Source organism: Labeo rohita, chromosome 4 (assembly GCF_022985175.1).
Source record: "Labeo rohita strain BAU-BD-2019 chromosome 4, IGBB_LRoh.1.0, whole genome shotgun sequence".
Taxonomy (NCBI): Eukaryota; Metazoa; Chordata; class Actinopteri; order Cypriniformes; family Cyprinidae; genus Labeo; species Labeo rohita.
The window spans coordinates 22,175,643-22,201,418 of record NC_066872.1 but is presented as its reverse complement, the minus strand read 5'-3'; the positions used below and the strand labels follow the sequence as shown (position 1 = coordinate 22,201,418).

The following is a 25,776-nucleotide window of genomic DNA, read 5'->3' as shown; positions in this document are numbered from 1 at the left end:
AATGAGAACTGGAGGAGGCTGGGAAACAAACAGGGAGTGTTGTGTAGACTAGAGGCCGCAGTGTTCATATTATACGCATCGATATCACAAAAATGATCGAATAAACGGCTCGTTTGGCGGATTGGAATGCACAACTAGCGTGCAAGGAAGCAGAAGACGATATTTCCCGCAGATCTTTACTGAAGACAAACCACCACCATCAAATCCAGCATGCGGCATTTTTACGCGCTGATCTTGCATCTAAAATGAACACAAACGCGTCCTGAGACACTCACATATCTGTGGTATCTCCTCGCGGTGATTCTTATTGGATTTGGGAAGACGATTAACATTAAAGGCGTTAGTTCTTCATTCATGCAAATATCGCAGGAATACTGAAGATCATCTGTTTGTCTGTCATTGTGGGTTTATTTTAGTGACAATAAAGGACTCGTAAAGTCACAAGTGATTTCAACATCACAGGTGAGACAGCATGCATATAATAGCCCTACAGTTTCACCTGTAAATCATAATACGTGAATGGTTGTTTCTTCATGCCACTATGTGGACTCATCATTAAAAACTATTTTAAAACACTTCTCACCCTCTGGTTAGTTTGTTTTACTCGCTCGCTAAAAATGTTCAACAAAGAACATATTTGCGTCATTTCCCGTGAACCGTTCTTTTCCAAATCTTTTCCATCACATCTTAAATCACCATTCATTGTGTAAGTAAAATAAAATTTAAACATTTTGGTAATAAAATGGCCGACTCCTTTATCTTGCTACGGCTAATTTCACTGTCAGTATGGCATTTTAAGACATTGTAATTTGTGCATTGTTTTCACACAATAAATATTAAAATAGTTTATAAACAACTGTTTGTTCAACAGGAAACAACGATTGTGTAGAAATCGGTTATAAAAAATATTGGTCGATCTAAGTCAATAAATAAAAGTCGAAAACAAAACAAATGAAAACGTTTCAAAGAATGTTTTAGTGCATATAACCAAACAAATAAATAAAATTCCAAACCATCTCAACAAATTTCTTCCATTTTTTTTGACAATGCTACTAACCACAGTTTTACTGCATTATCAATGGTATTCATGGCATTTGGAGTGACTTGTTAGTATAATAATTTAAATTTCAGCCTTTGTAGGTGTCATCGTACTTCTTTAAATAATAATCAAAATCAGTCACCTGAAATAGTGTTTTGTTTCCTTAATCTATTCATGCAATAATATTTACATTAATTTATCATAGTTTAATTACCCACAGTCTGATTTGTCACTGTAAGTGTTTTGTTTGGAGTGGGGGGGCTTTGATTTATTTTTTATTTTTTATTTTTTTTACATGAATGCTTTGAGTATATAAATATTTGTACTGGTGTTTTAGGATGTTCCTTCTAATTATTTTATACAGTTTTGCTAGATTGAGTTTCGGAGGTGGAAATTTACTCATACTTGCATGTTTGGTATCAAGATCTAAATTTTTAACTTTTGCATGAAAATATTAGACGCAAAGATTTTCAAATTAAAATGTACCACAGACTTTTATTTATAAATAGAATTCTTAATAGCACTTTTTTTTAAGAAAGCTTAATAATAGTTAAAGGAAGGGTGAAAATTTATCACAGTTTTCTTTAAAAATAGCTGAGTAGTGTCATAATTGTAGTTGTACATAAACTGTATTATAGACAGGGATATCTGGTGTTTATTATTGGTTTACTTAGGAAGGATACCATCAGTAGCAGCTATTACCTGTATTTTAGTGCATAAGCTGGGTTTATGAAGATTTTGTACAGATTTAGTCTCGGCAGCATGATCAAACAGTATAATGCATTGCCACAGCTTGAATGTTGTCCTTAGTGCTGACACAGCAGCTGCTAAATCTAAGGCAAAACCAACCTCATGATGAATGTTTTAGCCTATTCTTTAGCACTGCAGTAAGGAACCTGAACACACATAGTAGTAGTTCATCAATGCTAAGGTTTTGTAGTGGTTTCTGATCTTGGTTGCTGACTGAAAGGTTTCAGTTTTTTTTTTTTTTGGAAATGCATTAAAAATAGATTTTAATCTGATTATTTTCTCTTTAATTTGAAACCTGGGGACTGTCCCAAAAAACACACTTCATGTACAGTAACCATCTTAAATGGTTTGACAAAACGGCTTCACTTGTGAATCATTTGGATTCAAAGCAAAAGACTGTTTGGATTTGTTTGAACTGGCAGTCCTTGAATTCATTTTTGTGACATTTGCACAAAGTTTTACGTATTCTAGCAGATGAGTAACATTTTTTTGTATTTTTACAGAGCAGTGCCATGTACCCCCCGTCCAAACAGCTGATGCCCACATAGAGGTCTCTGATCAGACACCCTCTGGCTGCAGAGGATGCTGGGAATGTGTCGTGGGCGCAGGAAGTTTGTGGCTGCCTCCCTCGCCGTGATATTTATCCCGGCCCTCACCTGGCTCTATCTGTCATCCGCAAATTTCACAGGTATGTCACCACACATCACAAATAATATTTTCTGTAAAAGTTCTCAAACTCAAATGATGTGATACAAACATAACATATATAACATAAAACATGTTGTACATTTTGTAAATAGTTACATTACATTAGATGGATAGAAAAAATAATATAATTCTTAATACTTCGTGGTGGGAATTCTATTTAACTTATTAGGAATTTCTATTCAGAAACAATATGTGATCCTGGACGACAAAACTAGTCTTAAGTAGAACAGGTATGTTTGTAGCAATAGCCAAAAATACATTGTATGGGTCAAAATTATTGTATTTTCTTTTATGTCAAAAATCATTAGGATATGAAGTAAAGATCTTGTTCCTTGATATTTTGTACATTACCTACCATAAATATATATAAACGTATTTTTTTACTTCATTTGGACCACATTAATAGCACTTTTCTCAATATTTTGATTTTTTTGCACCCTCAGATTCCTGATTTTCAAATAGTTGTATCTTGGCCAAATGTGACCCTGGACCACAAAACCAGTCTTATGTTGCACATGTATATTTGTAGCAATAGCCAAAAATACATTGGATGGGTCAAATTTATACATTGTCCTTTTATGCCAAAAATCATTAGGATATTAAGTAAAGCTCATGTTTCATGAAGATATTTAGTAAATATCCCACCGTAAATATATATAAACTTAATTTTTGATTAGTAATATGCTTTGCTAAGAACTTAATTTTGACAACAATCTCAGTATTTTGATTTTTTTTAACCCTCAGATTCCAGATTTTCAAAGAGTTGTATCTCGGCCAAATATTGTCCTAATAAACCATACCTCAATGGAAAGCTTATTTATTCAGCTTTAAGATAATGTATAAATCTCAATTTTGAGAAATTTACACTTATGACTGGTTTTCTGGTCCAGGGTCACAAATATTATCCTATGCTAACAAACCATACATCAGTGGAAAACTTATTTATTCAGCTTTCATCGTTGATTAAAAAAGAATGTACCCTGACTGGTTTTGTGGTCGAGGGTCACATATTTTCTTGAACACAATAGATGCATATAATTTTTGTATCAAATGTTAACTTAGTTAAAACCGAGGTCATATCTTACTGTGTGAGTTCTGGGTGTGTTTTAGAGTAAACAAACACAGTTTTCTCTGCTGAGTATGATTTTATATGATGCAGTTTCCACGCTGTCTTTCAATGTCCTAGAATAAAACTGTTGTACTAATAACAGAAACTACACATTTTGGTACATACTCTTGGTATTTGGAACTTGTCACCTAATAGGCATACTTTAGGAGTTAAAAATATTTTGTAACCAAACCAGCAACTTAACATCCATAACCTTTAGCCAGAATGGTCTGACAAGGCTGCATTCTCATTTGTAAAAGGGTACCTACTTCCAGCTGGCATTTCCAACATAAATAATTATTCATCAGTTTCATTCTATAAAAGTTTAATGGAGTGTGTTAGTATCTGTAAAGAATCTTATATTGTGTAAACATCGCCCTTACTTCTTCTATATATTTACCACACCCAGCTAAAATGCAAGACCATTTCTCAGACAGTTTCTTCACTAATGTGCCTCTGTCATATGATCTTTACATTTTCTAAGTCTCTGCACCTAAAACAATTAAAAAGAATGGTGTTTACAATATCCACAATAAAGGTAAAACAAAATAAAAGCAAGAACATTTAGGTTGTTAAAATTGTGTAGTCGGTTTGCAACATACCATAAAACAGTGCCTACAGTCTTAGTGTCCTGCAAGTGTTCTTGAAGAGGTAAGTCCACAAAGTGTGACTCCGCAGTCCAGAGTAGGTTAAGTCAAGTAACCTTAGCACTTTGTACAATAGAGAACAGCTTCACACCATTAAACATGGAAATAACAGAATCAGATGATCAGGTGATGCCAGCTTTGTCAAATTTAAGACAAATCCAAATTCTGCTTTAAAGCAGCTCTAAAAAGACAATAGTGTCATTATACAGCTCCATTTAGTTTGGTATTGATTCTGTTTAGTTCAATAACTGTGTAAAGTTCATCAATTATAAAACAATTTCAATTCAGAGATAAGCAGCTCAACTGAAGAGAGTAGTGTCGTTATTCGGCTTGAGTCAGTTCAGTGTTGATTCAGTTCAGTTCAGTAACAGTGTTGAAGTAGCAATCGATAACATTACTGAAACCAGACTAAAGGCCCATTCACACCAATGACGATAACTAATAAGATAACTATAAAAATATAATTCTAAAAATCTTTCTCAATATTAAAAAACAGCTATAATGATAAAGGCACAGAGAAACCATATTGTTGGATACACATTTAGAATGTTTTTTTTTTTTTTCCAGCTGATGAGCAAAACAAACATTGACACCCAGTCAGAATCCATCCTGCTATAACAAGTTTAAGAATTTGAAGGGGCAGATGAGAGTGCGCTTAAAATAAACAGACGATATTGTTTGCAGGTGTGGATGCTAGTGTCATTATCTTTATAGTTATCTTTATAGTTATTGTTCTTGGTGTGAATGGAGCTTAAGTCGGTTGACCAGTTCTTCTCTGTGTAATTTTGTCACACTGTCACATTTTTAATTTAATTTCATTTCATTTCAATTTCATTTCATTTCATTGCATTTCAACGTTGTTATTAATTTGTCATTACCTGTGTGTCCATAAATGCTTTTAAATAAAAAAAAAAAATGTGTAATGTAAATTTTTTTTAAAGGTTTATTTTGCCATGATGCATCAGCAAGATGAGTTCAAGCATTCTCATCATCTTTTGTCATTTCATGAAATGTAATTTCACACTGAGCTTGCATTGATGCACACCAATACGTTGCTAGCTACCAACAATCAGTTTATTGAAATAACACATTTTACTGGATTACATAATACAGTGACAGCACAACATAATCTTCTATATATCAGAGTTTTCCATTCTTTATGTGAAAAGTCATATTAAAGCATTAAAAACCCCAGAGTATTTTAAAAGGAAACTGGCAAACTGTACAGATTTATTCTCCTTTGTTTATAGTTTATATCACTGTATCACCGTTCTCCTTCAAATACAGTGTAAAGTGTTTCCATTCCATACAAAATCAGGCTAACTGAGATTTCGTATTAATAAACACAGAAGTGCTATAAATACAACCCCAATTCCAAAAAAGTTGGGACGTTTCCTAAAATGCCATAAAATGTTTTTATGGCATATTTTATGGCATTTCATGAAACGTCACAACTTTTTTGGAATTGGGGTTGTAGAACTGATAGTAAATCTTTTTTTTTTTTTTTTTTTTTGGTAACACTTCACAATAACGTGTTCCGTATAACGGTAAGATCACATTAATTTCAACGAATTATAGCATTTTTTTATTATTAATTACTGTTCAAAAAAGAGAGAGAGAGAGATGACAGCTGTGTGTGCGATACCTGCGTCTGCGTGTCTGCAGTTTTACCACCTAGTTGCTGAGGAATACCATGTAGCGATATACTATCTAGGCTATTTCATTAATAAAAATTGCGGGGGAAGCGCGGACATCAAGTTTATGTGTGTTAGCAGTGCAAACAACGATCTCCGACCCCTCTCTCTCTTTCTCTCTCTCTCAGTTTGTGTGTGTTTGTGTGCATCAATTAAAACAGTGCATTAATATAGAATGGTGATTAGACTTGGAACCACCTGTGCATTAAACGGTTTTACTGCAAACCTGCCAGCAAATCAGAATCCAGTATTCAGACAGACCATGGAATAACTACTGTTAACTATGATAATGAACCTTATTGTAAATTGTTACCATTTTTTAGAATAAAGAACATTTCATCTGTTCATCTGTTCAGTTTGGATTCATCTAAAAAAAAAAAAAAACAAGCTATAAAGTTGGTTGTTGTGTTTAATTTTGTCAAGTAATAATAATTGTGAGTGTGAGTACACACGTAAGTGTGGCTACTAAATGTTAACATGTGACATTCTGTCAGCATCTCAGATTTTGTGTAATGTGCTGCAAAAAGTAGTGATATAAACATGTTCAAGTTCATTCCGCTAGTCTTGTACTTTCAAGTTGGTTAAGCACTTCAGGGCCCTTGAAGCATTTTTACACTGTGTGCTGAATGGAGTCACTGTAGCCTATCTAAAACTGATGATTTACTTCAGTGGCTTTTAATGACTTTTCGCTGAAAGTTAAATGTCTTTGCTGTCACTTTATTAACTGTGAATTAATTATTACGCCTCTGATTCATGCTCACTGATGTTGAACAGCTCAAATAATGTGTTGAAGTTTGTTTCTCCAGGGTCATTCTGTGAAGTAACACAGAGTGTATACTTAAATATCCATATCCTTTTAAAAGAGAAATATTATAAATGGAATTTGGTAATATACAGTTTTTTTATTTGTATTTACTTAATTCAGAAGGTATATTCATTGATTTATAGCTGTAATATATCTTATAATATTTGTTAATAAACACTGGCTGGATCTGAATAATGGAGACTGTTGTTTTGTTAGAGCTGCTTAACAACAGGATTTGGATTTGCCTCATATTTGAGGTTTGATTCCATTACTTTCCTATTTAATGCTGTGATACTTTGAAATAAAGTCAAAAAGTTTGTGAGTAACTCGTATTTGAATTCAGACCTTTTATTTCATTACACCAGTATGAAATGACTTATTACAATTATTACAAACTGAAAGTAAATGGATTTTTCATCTTGATACTGTGCAATCAGATGGTTTCAAATAAAGATACTAATTTGTCCAGTTTTCTTTTATGTGAAGGTAGTTGTGTTGGTTAATTAACTAATTCCCTTCTTCCTCTTCTGGATATTTTGCCAACTGTCAGTTGAGTAATTGGTCTATAAATGATTGATTGAATTGAAATGGATTTGTATAAAAGATAAAATGTTTTAAAATAATGTGAACACTGTGGAAGGTCATGCTTGACTGAAACCTCTGTTTTGCATTTTAAATGCACTGAGCACTTTAGTTTTTGTGCTTCTAACTGTAAAAAAAAGACTGCAAGTATCTCAACATATAATCCTTTTTTATAGTATACACAGTGAGTGAATTTCAAGCATTAGGTTTTTTTTTTTTTTTGCTAGGGAATTTATTTATTTGTTATTGTAGTAATTATTATAATAATTATCTATTTGTAGTATTGTAGTATAAATATAACATAAATACATAATATATATAATATATTATATTTATAATATATCTTTTATAATATAAATATTTAATATGTGTATGTGTGATTGATTAAAATAATCTGTTTAAGAGCCATTCATCTGTAAATCAGACAACACAGGTCATGTTGTATTTCTTTGTTTATTTTATTTTTAATTCAGACTCCTTAAAAAGTGACATCTGCAATCAAAAAATGGACGTTTGACAGATTTAGTGCAGTAGTTGTGGTTTGCTGGACAGATGTTTATTGATCCTCGACCATCTCTGTGTTTCCCCCCAGTCAAACCGCTGCCTCTGTCACCGCTGGATCCTCAGTCATCTGTGCTGATTGGAGCGGCCGCTGAGCATCAGGATTTGGAGCTGCGGCTACGAGATGTGGAGGAACATAACCATGCGCTGCGGAGAGAGAGTAGCCTGCCACCCAGGGTTCCAACCCATAGCAGCCATCATAGCAACAGTCGCCAAGGCAACCAGTTACACACCCACTCCACAGAAGAGGGTACAGGTGATAGCGAGGCTAAAAAAGGAATTGCCTCAGGCAACAGCTCGGACTGTGTGCCTCAGCCTGTGGTGAACAAATGTGAGGTTAGTATGCTGAATCAAGACCTTACCCTGTACAGATTCACACATTATCAAGACCCTGACTCATCCTCAGATTTCTCAAATTGTATGTTTTGTTGAGAACAGATGTGCTGTTACTTACAGGATTAGTTAACTTTGAGAAGAAAAAGTTGCATGTAATTTACTCACCCTGTTGTCATCCAAGATGTTAATGTTTTTCTTTTTTCAGTTGTGAAGAAATTATGTTTTTGAGGAAAACATTTCAGGAATTTTTTCCATATAGTGGACTTCTGTGGTGCCTGCGAGTTTAAACTTCCAAAATGCAGTTTAAATGCAGCTTCAAAGGGCTCTAAACAATCCCAGCCAAGGAAGAAGGATCCTATCAAGTGAAACAATCAGTTATTTTCTAAAAAAAAATGCTTTTTAACCTCAAATGCTTGTCTTGTCTAGCTCTGCGATGCACATGGGTATGTTGTGCACTCCGGCTCAGTACAATCAGGGTATGTCGAAAAACTCCCATCTCATTTTTTCCTCCAACTTCAAAATCATCCTACATTGCTGCAGAAGTACTAATCTAGTGTTTACAAAGAGAACGTGCAATGAGAGTCAAACACCTTTTTACAAAAAAAAGGTAAAACAGCGATGTAAACGATTTTGAAGTTGGAGGAGAAAATGAGATGGGAGTTTTTCAACATAGCCTAACTGTCTTGAACCGGAGTGCACAGAGTATACATGCGCATCGCAGAGCTAGACAAGACGAGCATTTGTGGTTAAAAATTGTATAAATTGTTTTTGTTTGTTTTTTTTTAATTACTGATCATTTCGCTAGATAAGACCCATTATCTTCTGTTGGGATCATTTAGAGCCCTTGGAAGCTGCATTGGAAAACGATTTTGAAGTATTAGTATCCTCAATTCCCAAACAATTACACATTGTAATTAAAAGGAAAGTTGACATAGGCACATGACATGCCTCTGTCCCAACTTTTTTTGAAGGTGTGTTGCAGCCATTGAACATCAAAACTGGGTTATATTTACAAAATTAAATAAAAGTTGGCAACTGGAAACTGTTTTCTTTGTACTTTAGTAAATTAAATAAAGGTTAAAGAGAATGAACAGATAACATATTCTTGATTTTATGGCATTTCACAAAACGTTCCAACTTTTTTGGAATTGGGGTTTCAGAACTGATAGTAAATCATTTAGTTAATTTGTTAACATAAGTTAATGTATTAACTGACATGAATGGACAATGAACAATACATTTATTGTACTATTTATTAATCTTTGTTAATGTTAGTTAATAAAAGCACAGTTGTTCATTGTTTGTCCATGTTAGTTCACAGTTAACTAATGTTAACAAACACAACTTTTGATTTTAATAATGCATTCATTCCTGCTAAAATTAGCATTAACTAAGATTAATATGCTGTAGAAATATTTTTATTCTTAGTTCATGTTAACTAATGTAGTTAAGTAAGCAATAATCAACGGCTTGCCGTGCATTACATGATTTTAAATGCAAGACGCGGGGACCTTTAGAGCCCTTCGAAGCTGCATTTAAACTGCATTTTGGGAGCTTAAACTCCAAAGTCCACTATATGGAGAAATTCTTGAAATGTTTTCCTTAAAAAAGATAATTTCTTTACGACTGAAGAAAGAAAGACATGAACATCTTGGATGACAAGGGGGTGAGTAAATTATTTATCATTTTTTGTTCCGGAAGTGAACTAATCTTTTAACTAAGTGATCAGGCAATGCCTTATACTGTATATCACCCAGAACACTCTACAACTGCATAACACCCCAGACACCATTGAGAAACTCTAGAAACTGTATAGCAACCTTCTTATTTTCATTTATTTTGTTTTGTCAGAAAACATAGTGTCTGTTCATTGGTCTATTTAGTAAATTTGATATGATTTGATAAAATTGTAGTGTTATGTTTTGAAATTGTGAACTTAAATGTATGTATTTCATACAGAGTCGGTGCCAGCCCATACAAACTGGAGGGGTGGGGGTGAAGGGCCACCAAAGTAGCTGGGCCTGCTTGTGCCGTCGAAACTGACTGCATCAATGTTGCTTTAAACTGTTCTAAATACTACTTTTCTTTCTCATCACAGACCATTCATATTGCCATTGTGTGCGCGGGTTACAATGCGAGCAGAGATGTTGTCACTTTGGTCAAGTCAGTTCTGTTTCACAGGTAAATTTAGAGTCTATGGCTGTCCATATTCACAGGATATTCACTGCTCCATACAGTGAGCCGGATTCAGCTAGGATGCTGCCTTGTTTGATCATCGTTGTTTGCAAAGATGAAAGCAAGAGTTCAGCTAGCAATGACAATGATATCTTTTATTCTTAATGCTCTTTCAAACTAATGACCTTTTTGGCATAGAAAGTAAATTTCTGAATATCCTGGCTTTTTGTAAATGATAAAAAAGTAATGAAAAGTGAGTAAATGATATTAGCATTTTCATTTTTGTGTGAAGTAGTTAATGGTAAATGACAGGAAATATTTGTTCTTTTCTGTGTCAGACGGAACCCACTCCACTTCCATTTCATCACCGACTCCATCGCTCGGAAGATCCTGGCCGATCTCTTCCACACCTGGATGGTGCCGGCCGTTCATGTCAACTTTTATGACGCTGATGAGCTGAAGGTTTGCGCAGCTACTGCTTTGCTCAGTAGACCTCAACAGTGACACACAATTGTATTTACCACACACAGGATAAACTATAAATGTGAACATGACTTGCCCATGTTAAACATGCCCTGCTGCTTTCACTGCATATTTTCCCAAGAGAGATTTGCCAGCTGAGCACCAGCTTTGGCATGAGAACCATTTGGGTTAGTTCGGGTGGGAACATGCAAGGCTTTCCAAAAACAGTTTCAGATTTTTAAAAAATAATCAGATTTTTACTTCGAGAACTTGACTTTTACCCACTGTGGGGCTGTGATGTTACATACATTTGTGTTGCTTTATAATTATTTGTTTCCTGCTTTTTCTTTATTGCTGTCTTGAAGTTTTTGATTTCATTTGATGTTTTATATTCGCTCTTATTGTGTTTGTCAGTCTGAGGTGTCTTGGATCCCTAATAAGCATTATTCTGGCATCTACGGGCTGATGAAGCTGGTACTGACCAAGACACTGCCCTCTGACCTACAGAAGGTCATCGTCCTGGATACTGACATCACCTTTGCCACGGACATTGCTGAGCTGTGGGTCGTCTTCCACAAGTTCAAAGGTACTTTTGAATTAACATTAATTTGAAATGATTAAGTTTATTTGTCATTTGTCATTCACTAATGTTGTTAATTAAATAAAGTTTTGTGGCTAGTGAACGTTCAGAGGATCAGATAACCTGTGAAAACTGTGTGCACCCCACAGGAATACTTGCCATAAAAAGACAATTTTTGTCAGATGTGACAATCATTAAATCTTCAATGAGGCATGTGTTTGCAGCTCAGATCAATAATGCCAGAGATTATTCAACCAGACACTGACCACAGCAACCACAGTGAAAGTGGTCAATGATTTTAGTAATGAACCACCATTTGTGACTAACTACTTCTGTTCTGACCTCATTCTTAAAGCTTTATCAACAGAGCAATGGCCTGTGACTTGCATATACACACATCACCAGCCTGACCTGACTGTACTTTTTACCTGTTTTTGTTAATGTTTTTGTAAATGTTTTGTGTTCAGTGTGTAAGGAAAATTACAGTTTTACTTGATACTGGCCACCACATGACATTTTTAGAGTTGAAAATATAATGGATGTTTTCCAAAACCATATGAATCCAGCATGAATACAAAGAGTAGATTTGTTTTAAAGGAGATTAAAATAGACTTTACTTTTTTCTATGTCATTGACCAAAACATGTTTAAGGGCTTTAAATGAACCACACAGATTTTTGTTCATAGTTCACCATAGTCAATACAGACACGTTAATGTCAATGTGGGGGTGTTTGTGCATTTCAGGTCAGCAGGTTCTTGGTTTGGTAGAGAATCAGAGTGATTGGTACCTGGGGAACCTGTGGAAGAACCATCGGCCATGGCCAGCGCTGGGCAGAGGCTTTAACACTGGTATGCCAGTCACGTTTCTGATTATCTGACTTATCTGAAGGGGAAGACCAGTTTTAGAACAAATACAAAGGATCCTGATGTATTTAATCATGTTTTTACAACGTTGAACTGTACAATTTTACTATTTTAATTACTGAAATGGCTTGCAAATGATAGTGTGTATGTGTGTTAAAGGTGTGATTCTGCTGTTGTTGGATCGTTTGAGGAAACTAAAGTGGGAACAGATGTGGCGGCTGACAGCAGAGAGGGAGCTCATGAGCATGCTGTCTACATCACTCGCTGATCAGGTAAACACACAAACTCTGTTTTAATCTGTCCTGATGTCTACTTAGATATTAACATATTTTAATGTTCAACTCACTAGAGACAATGGTATATTTCATAGTTCCTCCACCCTGCTCCTGGGGACCTACTGTCCTGCAGAGCTTAGCTCCAACCCTAACCAAATACACCAGAACCATTTAATCAATGTTTTCAAGATCACTTAATAAGTCACAGGCCAGGTGTGCTGAAGCAGGTTGGAAATAAACAGTGGGTTCGCAGGAACAGGGTTGAAGACCTATGGTATATTTCATACATCGTAAGCACTATTCAGACGGTAATTGTTTCCCATATGGATGTCTGTAAAAATAAATTTATATATCACCTTATTCACAGTGAAGGAGCGAGTTCTGTGATCCTGTAAACCCAGAAATGTGTTGCCCATGTGGACAGTCACATGATTGTCTGCTATGAATAAAATGAATTTTATTTACAAATGTATTCTTATTATTGTGTAAAATGTATTAAAAAATTAAAAAGAAAATGTATTCTTATTATTCCAAGCATATTTTATAACATATAATCCTATTTATCATTTTGATTATTTAAATCTCCTGTTTAAAAATAGGAAAATAGATGCGATATTGATGTATATATTTATACACGATATAGTTCACACATTTTACAATTGCATTGCATACCTGCTGCTGCCATAATAAAGAATCATTTAAAATGTTTACGTGCTTTTCTGCTCCCGCTCGCTGTGGTGGAGCAGTTACGAAGTGTTGTTCTTTAAACATTTTCTAGCATTTCAGTAATAAATATGCATGAAAATTACAGTAAAGTACAATAGTTAACATATGGTGTTCGGCGGTAGACGAAAAGGTATTAAACATTTTCATTTTTAATCAATTTGTAGATAGATGTGGATTCAGACAGCAATTCAATTACCACATGACCTTGGTGTTTGTCAACAGTAGGTAATTTGGCCGGGGATTTTTACAAGGGTGGTGAGAGAAAAACACAGACATTCAGACAGCAGTTAAATCACTGACACCCCCCTGTAAATGGTGAAAATCACTTGCGTCCCCATGAGAAAGAATTACCATCCGAATACTATACAAATAGTTTCTCTACCATGTGCTGATTTCAGTTAAATTTTATGTTAAGTTGTTAAGTTAAACCCATGATACTTACAGTACTAAACATATGGAACACAAACATTGGGTGAAATATGTTTTAATGAAAATGATTTTATGTAGTTCATATCTTTATATAACAGTGACAGCTGTTTGTCTGCATTTGATTGTCAGCAAAGATTTGGGGGTAAATAATCAGGGCTATTCTATTCATAAGTATAGAAAAAGATTTAATAAAACTGCAGCCTAAGAATCTATTTTATGTGTCATTTAAAATAATATTGTGCTTGCAGGACATCTTCAATGCTGTAATCAAGCAAAACCCGTTCCTGGTGCACCAGCTGCCCTGCTTTTGGAATGTTCAGCTGTCGGATCACACTCGCTCCGAAAAGTGCTACAAAGATGTGTCTGACCTCAAGGTGACATCACTTGTAAAATTTCTTGTTTAGCTGCTGGGACAAACACTTAATGTATATGTGTGCTTAGTATAGAATTGATACTTCTGCATAAAGAAACACAAGCAGTTCAGTTTGAGACAGGGGTCAAGCACAGTTCACGTTTCTGAAATTCTGAATCGGATTGTGTAGGTCATTCACTGGAACTCTCCGAAGAAACTGCGTGTAAAGAACAAACATGTGGAGTTCTTCAGGAATCTCTATCTGACATTCCTGGAGTATGATGGGAATCTGCTGAGGCGAGAGCTCTTTGGCTGTCCCAGCGAAACAGACCACAACTCTGAGAATGTGAGTTTCACCTTACATGTTACACCCTTCATGTTGACAACTGCTACTTTTATTGTTGCATAGTTCTTCAGTGATTCCTTCAGGCAGCATGATGGAATTAAACTTGCTTTCCTAATATCCCTGCAGCTTCAAAAAACCCTATCTGAGCTGGATGAAGATGACCCATGTTATGAGTTTCGTCGGGAGCGCTTCACAGTGCACCGCACACATGTCTATTTCCTGCACTATGAGTACGAACCAGCCTTAGATAACACTGACGTGACACTGGTGGCCCAGCTATCTATGGACAGGTAGGAAAACATACTTGCGTTTACGTTCTTAAAGACACCAATCACCAACAGATATTTAATACATAATGCTAAAAAGAGCCTTTTATAAGGCACATTAAATCAAGTTGATCAAAACTTCCTAGAGGATGATATCATTTTTTTAAGAACTTTTAAAGAAATAATTGGGTTCATTTATATTAACCCACATAGCCCCTTATGTGACATTTACAGTACCAAAAAAGAAAAGGCTTTTCTGCCTTTAATTAATTTTATTACATTTTTATTACATTTTTATTCTTATGTATTTTTTAACGTGCAAATGTCATGTTAGGGGTTCCATATTTTCTAACTGATAATTTAATAATAAACATTTTAGGTGTTTTCATTGGTTGTATTTTGAGATTTTAAAGTCCCTTAATGACAGATGTCACAATGACAAATGGGGCCCCATCATGCATGCGGCGCACTGCGGCGCCAGGCGTGATGGAAGTGTTTATTGCTAGTTTCGGCTTGACGCAGTTATCATTTTCATGTCCTGCGCCACGTTGTTTAAATAGCAAATGCATTTGTGCACCCATGGGCATGCTGGTGTGAAAACGAGGTGTGTTTTTAGGCGCATTGTTGCCGTGTTGCCGTTGACCAACTAAAACCTGGTCTAAAGTCAATGGCGCAATATTTCTATTTTGTTATTTAAAGAGCTTGTTTGCAATATGCACCTATAGGCAGGTGCACAATAGACATACACTCTGCTTATTACACACACAGGGATGTGCAGCAGCACACAAACATACAAAATATTAAAAATGAAAGGATTACAATGTAAAAGATTATCATTGTGTACATAAATATTAAAATGCCTACATATCAAAATGGATAGTCAATCGCTTTCTTATGCGAGGTGTTTTTTTAGTTTCACTTTTGCTTACGAAAACGATCACAATCAGCAAGGAGAGGATGAAAAGGGGGTGCACAGTAACTCATTTGAATGCACTCGGCCTGTGAATGCCCCACCCCAACCCATTTTATTGCTGTGTGTGACCTTATAGTGTATACATAATAAAAAAGAACTATTCAGAACTTTTTTTTTTTTTTTGCATTGTGTGTAATAAAATGGCGCGAGCGTAACTGGCTCTTAAATGAAATGGGAGATAAGACTCTGTTTGGTTTAATGCATGTTATGCCCAAAACACACCCATGACTCATTAAGAGAATATCACAACCCTTTTAGACCATGAAATATCTAAATAAACATGCAACTGTAACAATGGTTGTGTTAATGCTGTAAATGAACACTGAAATGAGTTTCCTGGTGAATGAACCACACTGTATCCTATAATCTACTTCTAGTCATGCTCAATGGCATTCACGCTTTGGGCTGAACTCATTTAAAATAAGCTGCTTTGTCATCATTAATCACATTGATGACATTAACTGGCAGATTGCTTCTGGAAATAAACCTGATTCAAATGTATTGAAGCTTCACAACTTTTATTATCAGTATAATGAGAGATGGCTGTGTTTATTCAGGCATGTATTGGCTACTCCAGAAACCCAGATAGCCTTCGCATCAGTCAGTGCCAGTGGCAGAGGGTTATCATCCTTGTCAACACTATAGGATACAATTTATTGTCAACTTTGAGGGCATACCCTCTTTGACAGCCAAGTTATAGCACGGAAGGGCAAAAAGATTGTCAAAGACCTGTCAAGAGTAGATGCCACATCTAGTCAGACTTGAATGAAAGTGAGGCTCTGAGGGACAGAAGTGCAGTCCATTTAGTATGTTGTACTGTTATGTGTACTTAAGATCTATCTGTCTATCTATCTATCTATCTATCTATCTATATATATATATATATATATAGCAAAGCACTAATTAAGCAACAGTGTAAAGATTCAGTTGTTAAGATGACAGTGCAGTCAAACTGTTATTGCTGTATGTAAAGGCATATCTCTGTATGTGTCTGTTAATGCTGTATTTAATATATAAATACAGTGATAATGTGTCACTATATGAGTATTGGTACAGTTGCTTCTGTGTCGGTTCCACAGCTTGTGCAAAGACTAGTGGGGTGAGAGACTGAGATTACACACATTTAAGTGAAAGAGATGTCTATTAAATGGTCTATATCACTCCACACTGTCTATTCATCATTAAACATTAAATTATCAGATTTACCTCTTTATTTGTTTATAATAATTTTTGCTTACATTTTCAGGATATTTGTACTCTACACCTCAAACTGTACAACATGTAGAAAAAAGTACCGTAATGACTTTTGAATGCATACACATTTAATATTTATATATTTCTTTGAAACAAACTGACATCATATGAATTACAGTCTAACATGAATCTGTGAAGTCATAAATGCTAACATTTGCCAGTAATTCACCTTTTAGTGGACTCTGTGTTGTGCTTCAGTCATTAGAGTAGCGCTGTTTACCATGTGTACAGATCAACATTAATAAAATTAACATGATTATCGGCCGATAAAGATCAGTGGCCAATCAGCCTTTACACTGTTAAAATTATTTTTATTAATCCTATTCTGTCATTACAAACATCTGAAAAAAATCATGGAAATTCATTGGTCAGAAGGTGTGGGAACCCTTTCCTTGCTTCCATTGAAGCACAATGCTTTTTGCATCATTATCATGCTGGATGACATAATCATCAGATTTTGTTCAAGTCAGCACCAGCGCTTTTGATGATGAAAGCTAAAGGAGATCTCAGACCCACTGTATAAAATTGTATGTGTTATGTTTTTGGAGAGTTACTAGAGTGTTTCTTTGTTCCAGGCTTCAGATGCTAGAGGCCATCTGTAAACACTGGGAAGGGCCCATCAGTCTGGCCCTCTACCTCTCAGATGCCGAAGCTCAGCAGTTCCTGCGATACGCTCAGGGCTCTGAGGTCCTGATGAGCAGGAGCAACGTGGGATACCACATAGTCTATAAAGAAGGCCAGTTCTACCCTGTTAATCTGCTGCGTAATGTTGCTATGGGGCAGGTCAACACGCCCTACATGTTTCTGTCGGATATTGACTTTTTGCCCATGTATGGACTCTATGAGTACCTCAGGTGAGACAAAACCTATATTTAGGATGGCAAAACAATGTTGGCTGATTTCGGTTCCTCATCTCAAATGTTACCCATAATCCTAGATCTGTGGTTACAGCCTTGCACAGTATCAGTTTTTATCGTCCAAAAACTTAAACTAAGCTCCGGTTGCTACATTGTTCAAAACAGTACATTTTAAATTCATATCCACCTTATTCCTGACGAGCTTATTGCTTTTGAATTATGGGTGGCGCTTCTGGTTTGGGGAACTTCCATTCAAAAAGACTGAAACTAATCTTTTCAAATCACAAGGTTGCCCTACAAATAAAGCTTATCTGTCTGTTTGGCTGAATGAGCTGTCAATTTTCCTTTATGTTTTATTTTCAGACATCATGAGAATACTGTAACACTTGGTATTTTAACATGACATGTTATGACAAGAATATCTATGACAAAAGCTCTGTTCTGTAGCTGCATTCTTTCCTTATGATTATTTTCTTTTCTCCCATTGCGTTCCTTAATGTAATAGTATGAAAAAGGACAACATACACTGCACATTTGTGTTCTTCCAATTTAATTTACAATATATCCCGTTAATAATTTACTGGGATGCACAAAGAATCTCTCATTTTTCTTCTCATATATTTCCAGGTTTATTATCCGATTTATTATCTGTCAAAATGATGGAAAATTACTTCGAAATAGTATCACACAAAGCTGAATTTAATTAACATTTTAGATTAAGGCAATGTATGTCTCAGAATACATATATATATATGTATATATATGAAGTAATACATACATATATATGAAGAGTTCAAATGCAAAAGCCTCTAAATCCATCTCTTTTTTTCTTTAAAATAAGCTTTTTTTTCAGGCTCCTATGAATAGGTTTCTGTGTAAGTACCAGCACTTCTAATTGAGCTGAGGCTGGGATTTAGCGAGTTTGAAGTAAAAGTATTTGATGGACGTATACTATGTGTCAAAAGCATTCACTCAGTATCATTATCTCATTTTTGACCAAGGTGGTTTTTAAGCTGGTTTTGCATCTGAACTCTTCATATATTACTACAGTGATATTTAACCCGTCCGTTATTGCTGTGAAAAGAATCACGCTTTTGCGGTTATTCATGGTCTGTTAAAAGTACCTTGTTTATGCTTTTACACTTTTAAATGTCATTTAAATGTTTGATGGTTAAAGGTTGAGTAGAATAATGTCATCTCATAGTACCCAGTTTAAAACAAACAAACAAACATATTGTTTTCATAGAGCGAACATTTCACTGATTGTTTACAGCGTAATGGAGGTTACACCCATAATTTGCGCAAAGCGCCATGGGGCGTAGGTGGATACTAATAATTTTTAATAGGAACCGACTTCTTCAGTGGCAGAATCTTAAATTGTTACCTATAATTCTAAATCTGTGCATATGGCTGCTTTCTGAATCTTTTGGGGTAAAATTATTCAGTTAGTGCAAGAATGTAGTGAAGATTTTGTATCACAAAGTTTTGTCATATATTTAATCACCTAAAATTGAACAAAAAAATTAACAGCTGAACTTCACAATATAACAATGAAATACTGATAAAGACTGTAAGAGAAATTTGTCTCTGATTAATGTGCTCAACATTTTTTTAAATTGTTGTGTTAGATATGATGTGAGAAAAAATTATAAGGGGAGAAAAATCATGACACAACAGGGAGAAAAAAAAACAGATCTGCAACTGAAAACTAACTCTGGAGTGCATATTTGTAAGATACTAGGCGAGTACCATTGTATCTGATGAAAGCTAATTGTAAAACTCATTTGGTCTGACATAGGAAGGAATACAAGAGTAACAACCCATATAATGCATATTAAAGCATGTTTTTCATTTTCAGAGTCAACAAGATGTTCTCAGGTTGTGAATGTGATTTGTAAAAGAGATCCATTTCATAAGTGATCTATTTTGTTTCTGTCTCAGGAAATCGGTTGTTCAGCTTGATATGGCAAACACTAAAAAGGCTCTTGTGGTTCCTGCGTTTGAAACACTGCGTTATCGACTGTCCTTTCCCAAATCTAAAGCAGAGCTCCTTTCACAGCTCGACATGGGCACTCTATTCACATTCAGGTAATTCATCTAAAAAAAAAAAACATTTAAAAAAAATGGCAGATGAGATTTTCTCCAATGTGACTGAATCATGATCATGATTTCTTTTCGGTTAATTTTAATTATTCGATTGAACCTACCAATCACAAACTTCTCTGAATAGCATATATTTTTAATTTTATGTACTGTGCAATTTCTTGACACTTTCACAATGACATAATAATGTTGACATTCACTTAATAATGATAAGTATTATTCTTGTCCACAGATACCATGTCTGGACAAAAGGTCATGCTCCAACAGACTTTGCCAAATGGAGAACAGCTACAACACCATACCGAGTTCAGTGGGAGGCTGACTTTGAGCCTTATGTAATGGTCAGACGAGAAAGCCCAGAGTATGACCGGCGCTTCGTGGGGTTTGGGTGGAATAAAGTAGCTCACATCATGGAGCTGGATGCTCAGGTAACACTTACATTCATTGAAGGAATTGTTCACCTAAAAATGAAAATTTGCTAAAAAAAAAAAATGTATGCAGCCTCAAGATGTAGAGTTTTTTTTATTCATCAAAACAGATTTGGAGAAATTTACCATTGCATGGATTGCTCACCAGTAGATCCTTTGCAGTGAATGGGTGCCGTCAGAATGAGAGTCCAAACACCTGATAAAAACATCACAACAATCCGCACAAGTGATCCACACAACCTCAGCTCATCAATTATCATTTCGCAAAGAAAGCTGCATGTTTGTAAGAAACAAATCCATCAAGATGTTTTTCAAAACTTCAAATTGTTGCTTCTGTTTAAAATATGATTCCTCTATCTGTAATGAAGACCAGCTGGTAAGAGCTGTGTGGGTAAACCTCACTCTCTATGCCAGCCTCCCATACTGGAAACACTGAGTGAGGAGAGTAGAGCCGAAGTGGTTACGCTGATGCCGTGACCTTGTGCAAGAGAACATCATGGATCGACTTTTTCACTATATTTTGGCCAGTAGTGGAAAAAAAAGTTAAAACACCTGATGATGAATTTGTTTCTTACAAACACAAAGCTTTTCACTTAACACAGTTTTAAATGATAGATTTGAGTTGTGTGGATTACTTGTGGATTATGATGTTTTTATCTGCTGTTGGAACTTTTTGCAGAGAATCGACTTGTAAGGAATGGTTAATTTCTCCAAATATGTTCCAATGAAGAACATAAACTTGTCGAAATCTTAAAGGAGAAGTCCATTTCCAGAACAATAATTTATAGATAATGTACTCACCCCCTTGTCATCCAAGATGTTTGTGACTTTCTTTCTTCAGTCGTAAAGAAATTATGTTTGAGGAAAACATTTCAGGTTTTTCTCTATATAATAGACTGCTATGGTGCCCCGAGTTTGAACTTCCAAAATGCAGTTTAAATGCGGCTTTAAAGTTGAGGGAGAACATGAGATGGGAGTTTTTCAACATACCCTAACTGTCATGAACCGGAAAAAAACGAGCGTTTGACATTAAAAAATATATAAATTGTATTATTTTTATGACAAGGGGGTGAGTGCTTTATCTGTAAATTTTTGTTCTGGAAGTAGACTTCTTTAAATGGCTTGAGGGTGAGCAAATTTTCACCAAACGTTTATTTTTTCTTCAACCATTCCTTTTTCACATATTATGATGAAGCATTTCGACTGTTCTTAACAGTTATTTATTTTCTTGTTTCCTGGGAATTAGCTGGTCTTTCAGGATACAAAATGTTGTTCTGTATTTTCAGGAGTACGAGTTTGTGGTTCTACCCAACGCCTACATGATCCACATGCCCCACGCGCCCAGTTTTGACATCACCAAGTTTCGCTCGAACAAACAGTACCGTGCTTGTCTGAAGACACTGAAGGAGGAGTTTCAGCAGAATATGTCCCGGCGCTATGGTTTCGCCGCACTCAAATACATGACAGTGGATAACAACAGCTAGCCGAGCACATTGTTCAGCAAATCGATAAAATAACTGTCATGAGCTGATCCAGGAGTGCTGTGTGACAGCCCCTTTATGGATGTATTCAGTGAAACTGAAATTGCAGGGTCATTAGGAGGCACGGCTTGTGATCATCCATTCATTCAGGGATCTGATAAGATGTTTATCAGTGGTGTTTGACAAAGGTGCCGAGAAATAAACTGATTAGAAGTCATTGATGAACTTTTGTGAGAAGGCAAGCAGATCCTACAAATGGAAACTTCTAGAATAAATCAAGGTCTGTTGTTACTTATAAATTATGGACAACAACACTGATGCACTTCAGATTAAAGCCTTGAATCTGTCTGTCTTTCAGTCAACCTATCATTCTGTCTAACTTTCTGCCTTTCTAACAAACGTCTTCACTTTATATTTTGAAGATACTGGTCTGTCTAACAGTCTATCTATATCTCTGCCTATATCTTGCTGTCTAACTATTTAGTATCTCTTTTGCTCTTCTGCCTGTATTTGTTTATATGTTCATCTAACACTTTATAACAAACTCTGTATCTAAGCACCTATCATCTCTCTTCCATTCAGTCTGCCTATATCTTAATTTAACAATGTCTACATCTGTCTCTTTATCTAACAAACAGTCTGTATCTCTTTACATCTGTTTGTCTACACATCTCTATCTCTATCTCTCTTTCTAACATATCTATGTCTCTTTAACTGTCTATCAAACAATCTGTCTTTTTGTCTGCCTATAACCATTTTTGTTTAGCAGTGGCTGTATTTGTCTGTCTAAAGATCTGCCTACATTTCTGTCAGTTTATATCTCTGTCTAGCAAACTGATTAACAATCTGTCTATATCTCTCTCTGTCTAACCAACTGTCTGTCTGTCTTGCAATCTATCTATAGGCTATCTCTCAGCCTCTCTAGCTGTCTGTATCTCATTCTGTTCAATGTCTTTATCAGTCTGTCTAACAGTCTTTCTATATCTCTGCCTATATCTTGCTGTCTAACTATTTAGTATCTCTTTTGCTCTTCTGCCTGTATTTGTTTATATGTTCATCTAACACTTTATAACAAAATCTGTATCTAAGCACCTATCTATCTCTCTTCCATTCAGTCTGCCTATATCTTAATTTAACAATGTCTACATCTGTCTCTTTATCTAACAAACAGTCTATATCTCTTTACATCTGTTTGTCTACACATCTCTATCTCTATCCCTCTTTCTAACATATCTATGTCTCTTTACCAGTCTATCAAACAATCTGTCTTTTTGTCTGCCTATAACCATTTTTGTTTAGCAGTGGCTGTATTTGTCTGTCTAAAGATCTGCCTACATTTCTGTCAGTTTATATCTCTGTCTAGCAAACTGATTAACAATCTGTCTATATCTCTGTCTGTCTAACCAACTGTCTGTCTGTCTTGCAATCTATCTATAGGCTATCTCTCAGCCTCTCTAGCTGTCTGTATCTCATTCTGTTGATGTCTATATCAGTCTGTCTGACAGTCTTTCCATATCTCTGCCTATATCTTGCTGTCTAACTATTTAGTATCTCTTTTGCTCTTCTGCCTGTATTTGTTTATATGTTCATCTAACACATCTGCCTACATCTCTGTTTGTTTATATCTCTGTCTAGCAAACTGATTAACAATCTATCTGTATCTCTGCCTCTGTTTGTCTAAATCTGTCTGTATCTCTTCATATCTGTCTCTCTCCTTCTCTCACACTCTTTGTATACAGTCTGCCTGTCTAACAATCCATCTATATCTTTCTAACGAACTATCAATGTCTTTATCTCTTTATCTGTCTCCTTGTCTATCTTTAATCTTTTTATCATCAATTTGCTCCAACAATGTCTTTTTACTCTCTCTCTCTTTCTCGTTCTTTCTCTCTTGATTCAAGGTTTCTTTCTCAGTGTTGACAGTTGTTGTGTGTCATGAAGTAGTTGGATATGTGTTCATTCTCAGTGCAGATGTGAACAAATGTAATAAACAGGGATCTTAATTCATCGGACTGGCAATAATATGAAATGAGAGGCCAAAGTGAACACATCATAGACACATTAGAGATGGTTATTTAAGTGTTACTGATTGTCATTCTCCATCAGAGAGCATTGTGTCACACTAACAGACTTATGCACTTGATTACAGGCTTAATTAACAGACTTAGTCATTTTCTTCATAATTTGTAAAAGATAGTGGAGTTGATGCTGATGCAGTAGCAGGATGTGTCATGAGTGTGTTTTGTAGTTACTTTGTAAGCAGACTATCAGCCAACAACATGTCTGACTCAGGCTCCTGTTCTCACTGAATTATCAGCTGATATTTTGCCTTTTTCGCCACCCTGACAGCACACAAGCTCAACGTTGCCGAGACATCAGTGTATTAGTTTTCATATACCATATGTCTCTAAAATGTTTCCTGTCTGATGTTATACTGACATTTAGCAGTTTATCACATTCATGATTGTGAAATTTTTGTGAATCAGATATTTTCAAAATGTTTATACACGATATTTAGAACTTTATGCGTTCTTCAACAGGCATCTCGGCATCGTACGTGTGTTTACTGCGGTATCAATGAAGTGCTTTTAATAGGCTACAGTCTGTGTCGTGTGCATTACAGTATGCCTGCGAGATCATCTTTATAAGTTGACCTCAACCACAGGACTGCTGCTTTATTTTGTGTTATTTCATTATTTGGAACGGACCATAGACCGGTCATGCTAATGTCCTATAGAGCCCCTTGTGGCAAAGCTGAGAACGCACTCGCACTTGCATTTACCAGTTGCATTGTGAAAAATTTTGGAAGAAGTCTTTGTGTTTACATATTTGCTTGGAGTAAGTTTTGGGCCTAGTACGAGCAGATAAAAAAAAAAAATCTGTGAAAACAACGCAGTGAATGTGTGCTGCTCATGTTAAAAAATTACAGGTCCATTAGAGCAGACGTGGGCTAGTTGTCGCTTTTTTTTTTTTTTACTGTAGTGACTATTCTCAGGGGTTTATTTTTAATCAGTTTCTGTATAGACATAAACCTTAAAAACTTGAGAAAACTTTTGAGATATTTTTAGCAGTACTGTCCTGGAAAAAAACAAAAACAAAAAAACAGTTCATTCAATATAGTGGCATGTTGTCATACTGGATGAAGTAAGATTTCAGGCTCTTTAAATTCCTTTTCACTAGAATTTAAATCTTAAAGCATTTTAACACACACATCATAGAAAACTACAAATGTCAGTGTGGTTTTGAGTTTACTTGTGCAACCTTTATTACAAAATTATAATATTCCCTGTGACAACTAGCCCCGGTCTCCTGTATTTGTTACGTAAGAAGTAAAACCAGCAAGTTAAGTTATAAATGGACAACATTTGTGTGTGTGACTTTTCTAAAGTAAAATCTTCTTAAGGATACTATGTTCCATCCAGTTTATTTTGCATTCAGTTGGAAACCGTCCACATCACTGTACTGAATAAAGTGCTGATATGTTCAGATGAGGAAGCCTTATGTCCATGTCCTTTTGTGGATACAAGTTTCAAAGGTGGCAGTATTACTACTGATATTCTGAGTGCTCACTGAGATGGTTGCTTTGGAGCGGTGTCATTATTTTTCGGTATTTTCTGAGGTTGTATGTGCAAACTAGCTGATTGATGTGTGTGTTTAATATGAATATAAACAGCCACATGTCCAGGATAACACTGATAAAACTGCTTATGAATTAAATCATGTCTTTGCTGCTTATTTTACTGTTGCATACATGATGTTACAGTGCAAAACATTGTTTTTCAAACATACACAGCACACCGTTTGAATATTTCATACATTCATTGCATTTTCTTTATGTATCTGCTAACCACTTAAAGCATAAATTGTTGAAAAAGAATTTGAAATGTCATTCTCTGAATTAATGTGACTTCAGTTTATATATAAAAATAAAATATTTCAGAGACGTTTGTCATTTTTTTTGCTTTTTGTAGGATA

At 35.4% G+C, this 25,776-nt stretch overlaps 1 protein-coding gene across 1 annotated transcript; it reads left to right on the top strand.

Moving 5' to 3' along the window:
• Positions 1–25,738, top strand: large1 (LARGE xylosyl- and glucuronyltransferase 1). The gene is made up of 15 exons (XM_051107660.1): positions 1–462; positions 2,293–2,477; positions 7,926–8,230; positions 10,329–10,411; positions 10,744–10,867; positions 11,282–11,453; positions 12,192–12,296; positions 12,471–12,583; positions 13,990–14,115; positions 14,284–14,439; positions 14,566–14,729; positions 17,508–17,786; positions 19,731–19,877; positions 20,125–20,320; positions 21,607–25,738. The coding sequence occupies exons 2-15, from the start codon at positions 2,372–2,374 to the stop codon at positions 21,802–21,804; spliced, it is 2,274 nt and encodes a 757-aa protein (XP_050963617.1). The 5' UTR covers positions 1–462; positions 2,293–2,371; the 3' UTR covers positions 21,805–25,738.
• The last annotated feature ends 38 nt before the right edge of the window (positions 25,739–25,776 follow it).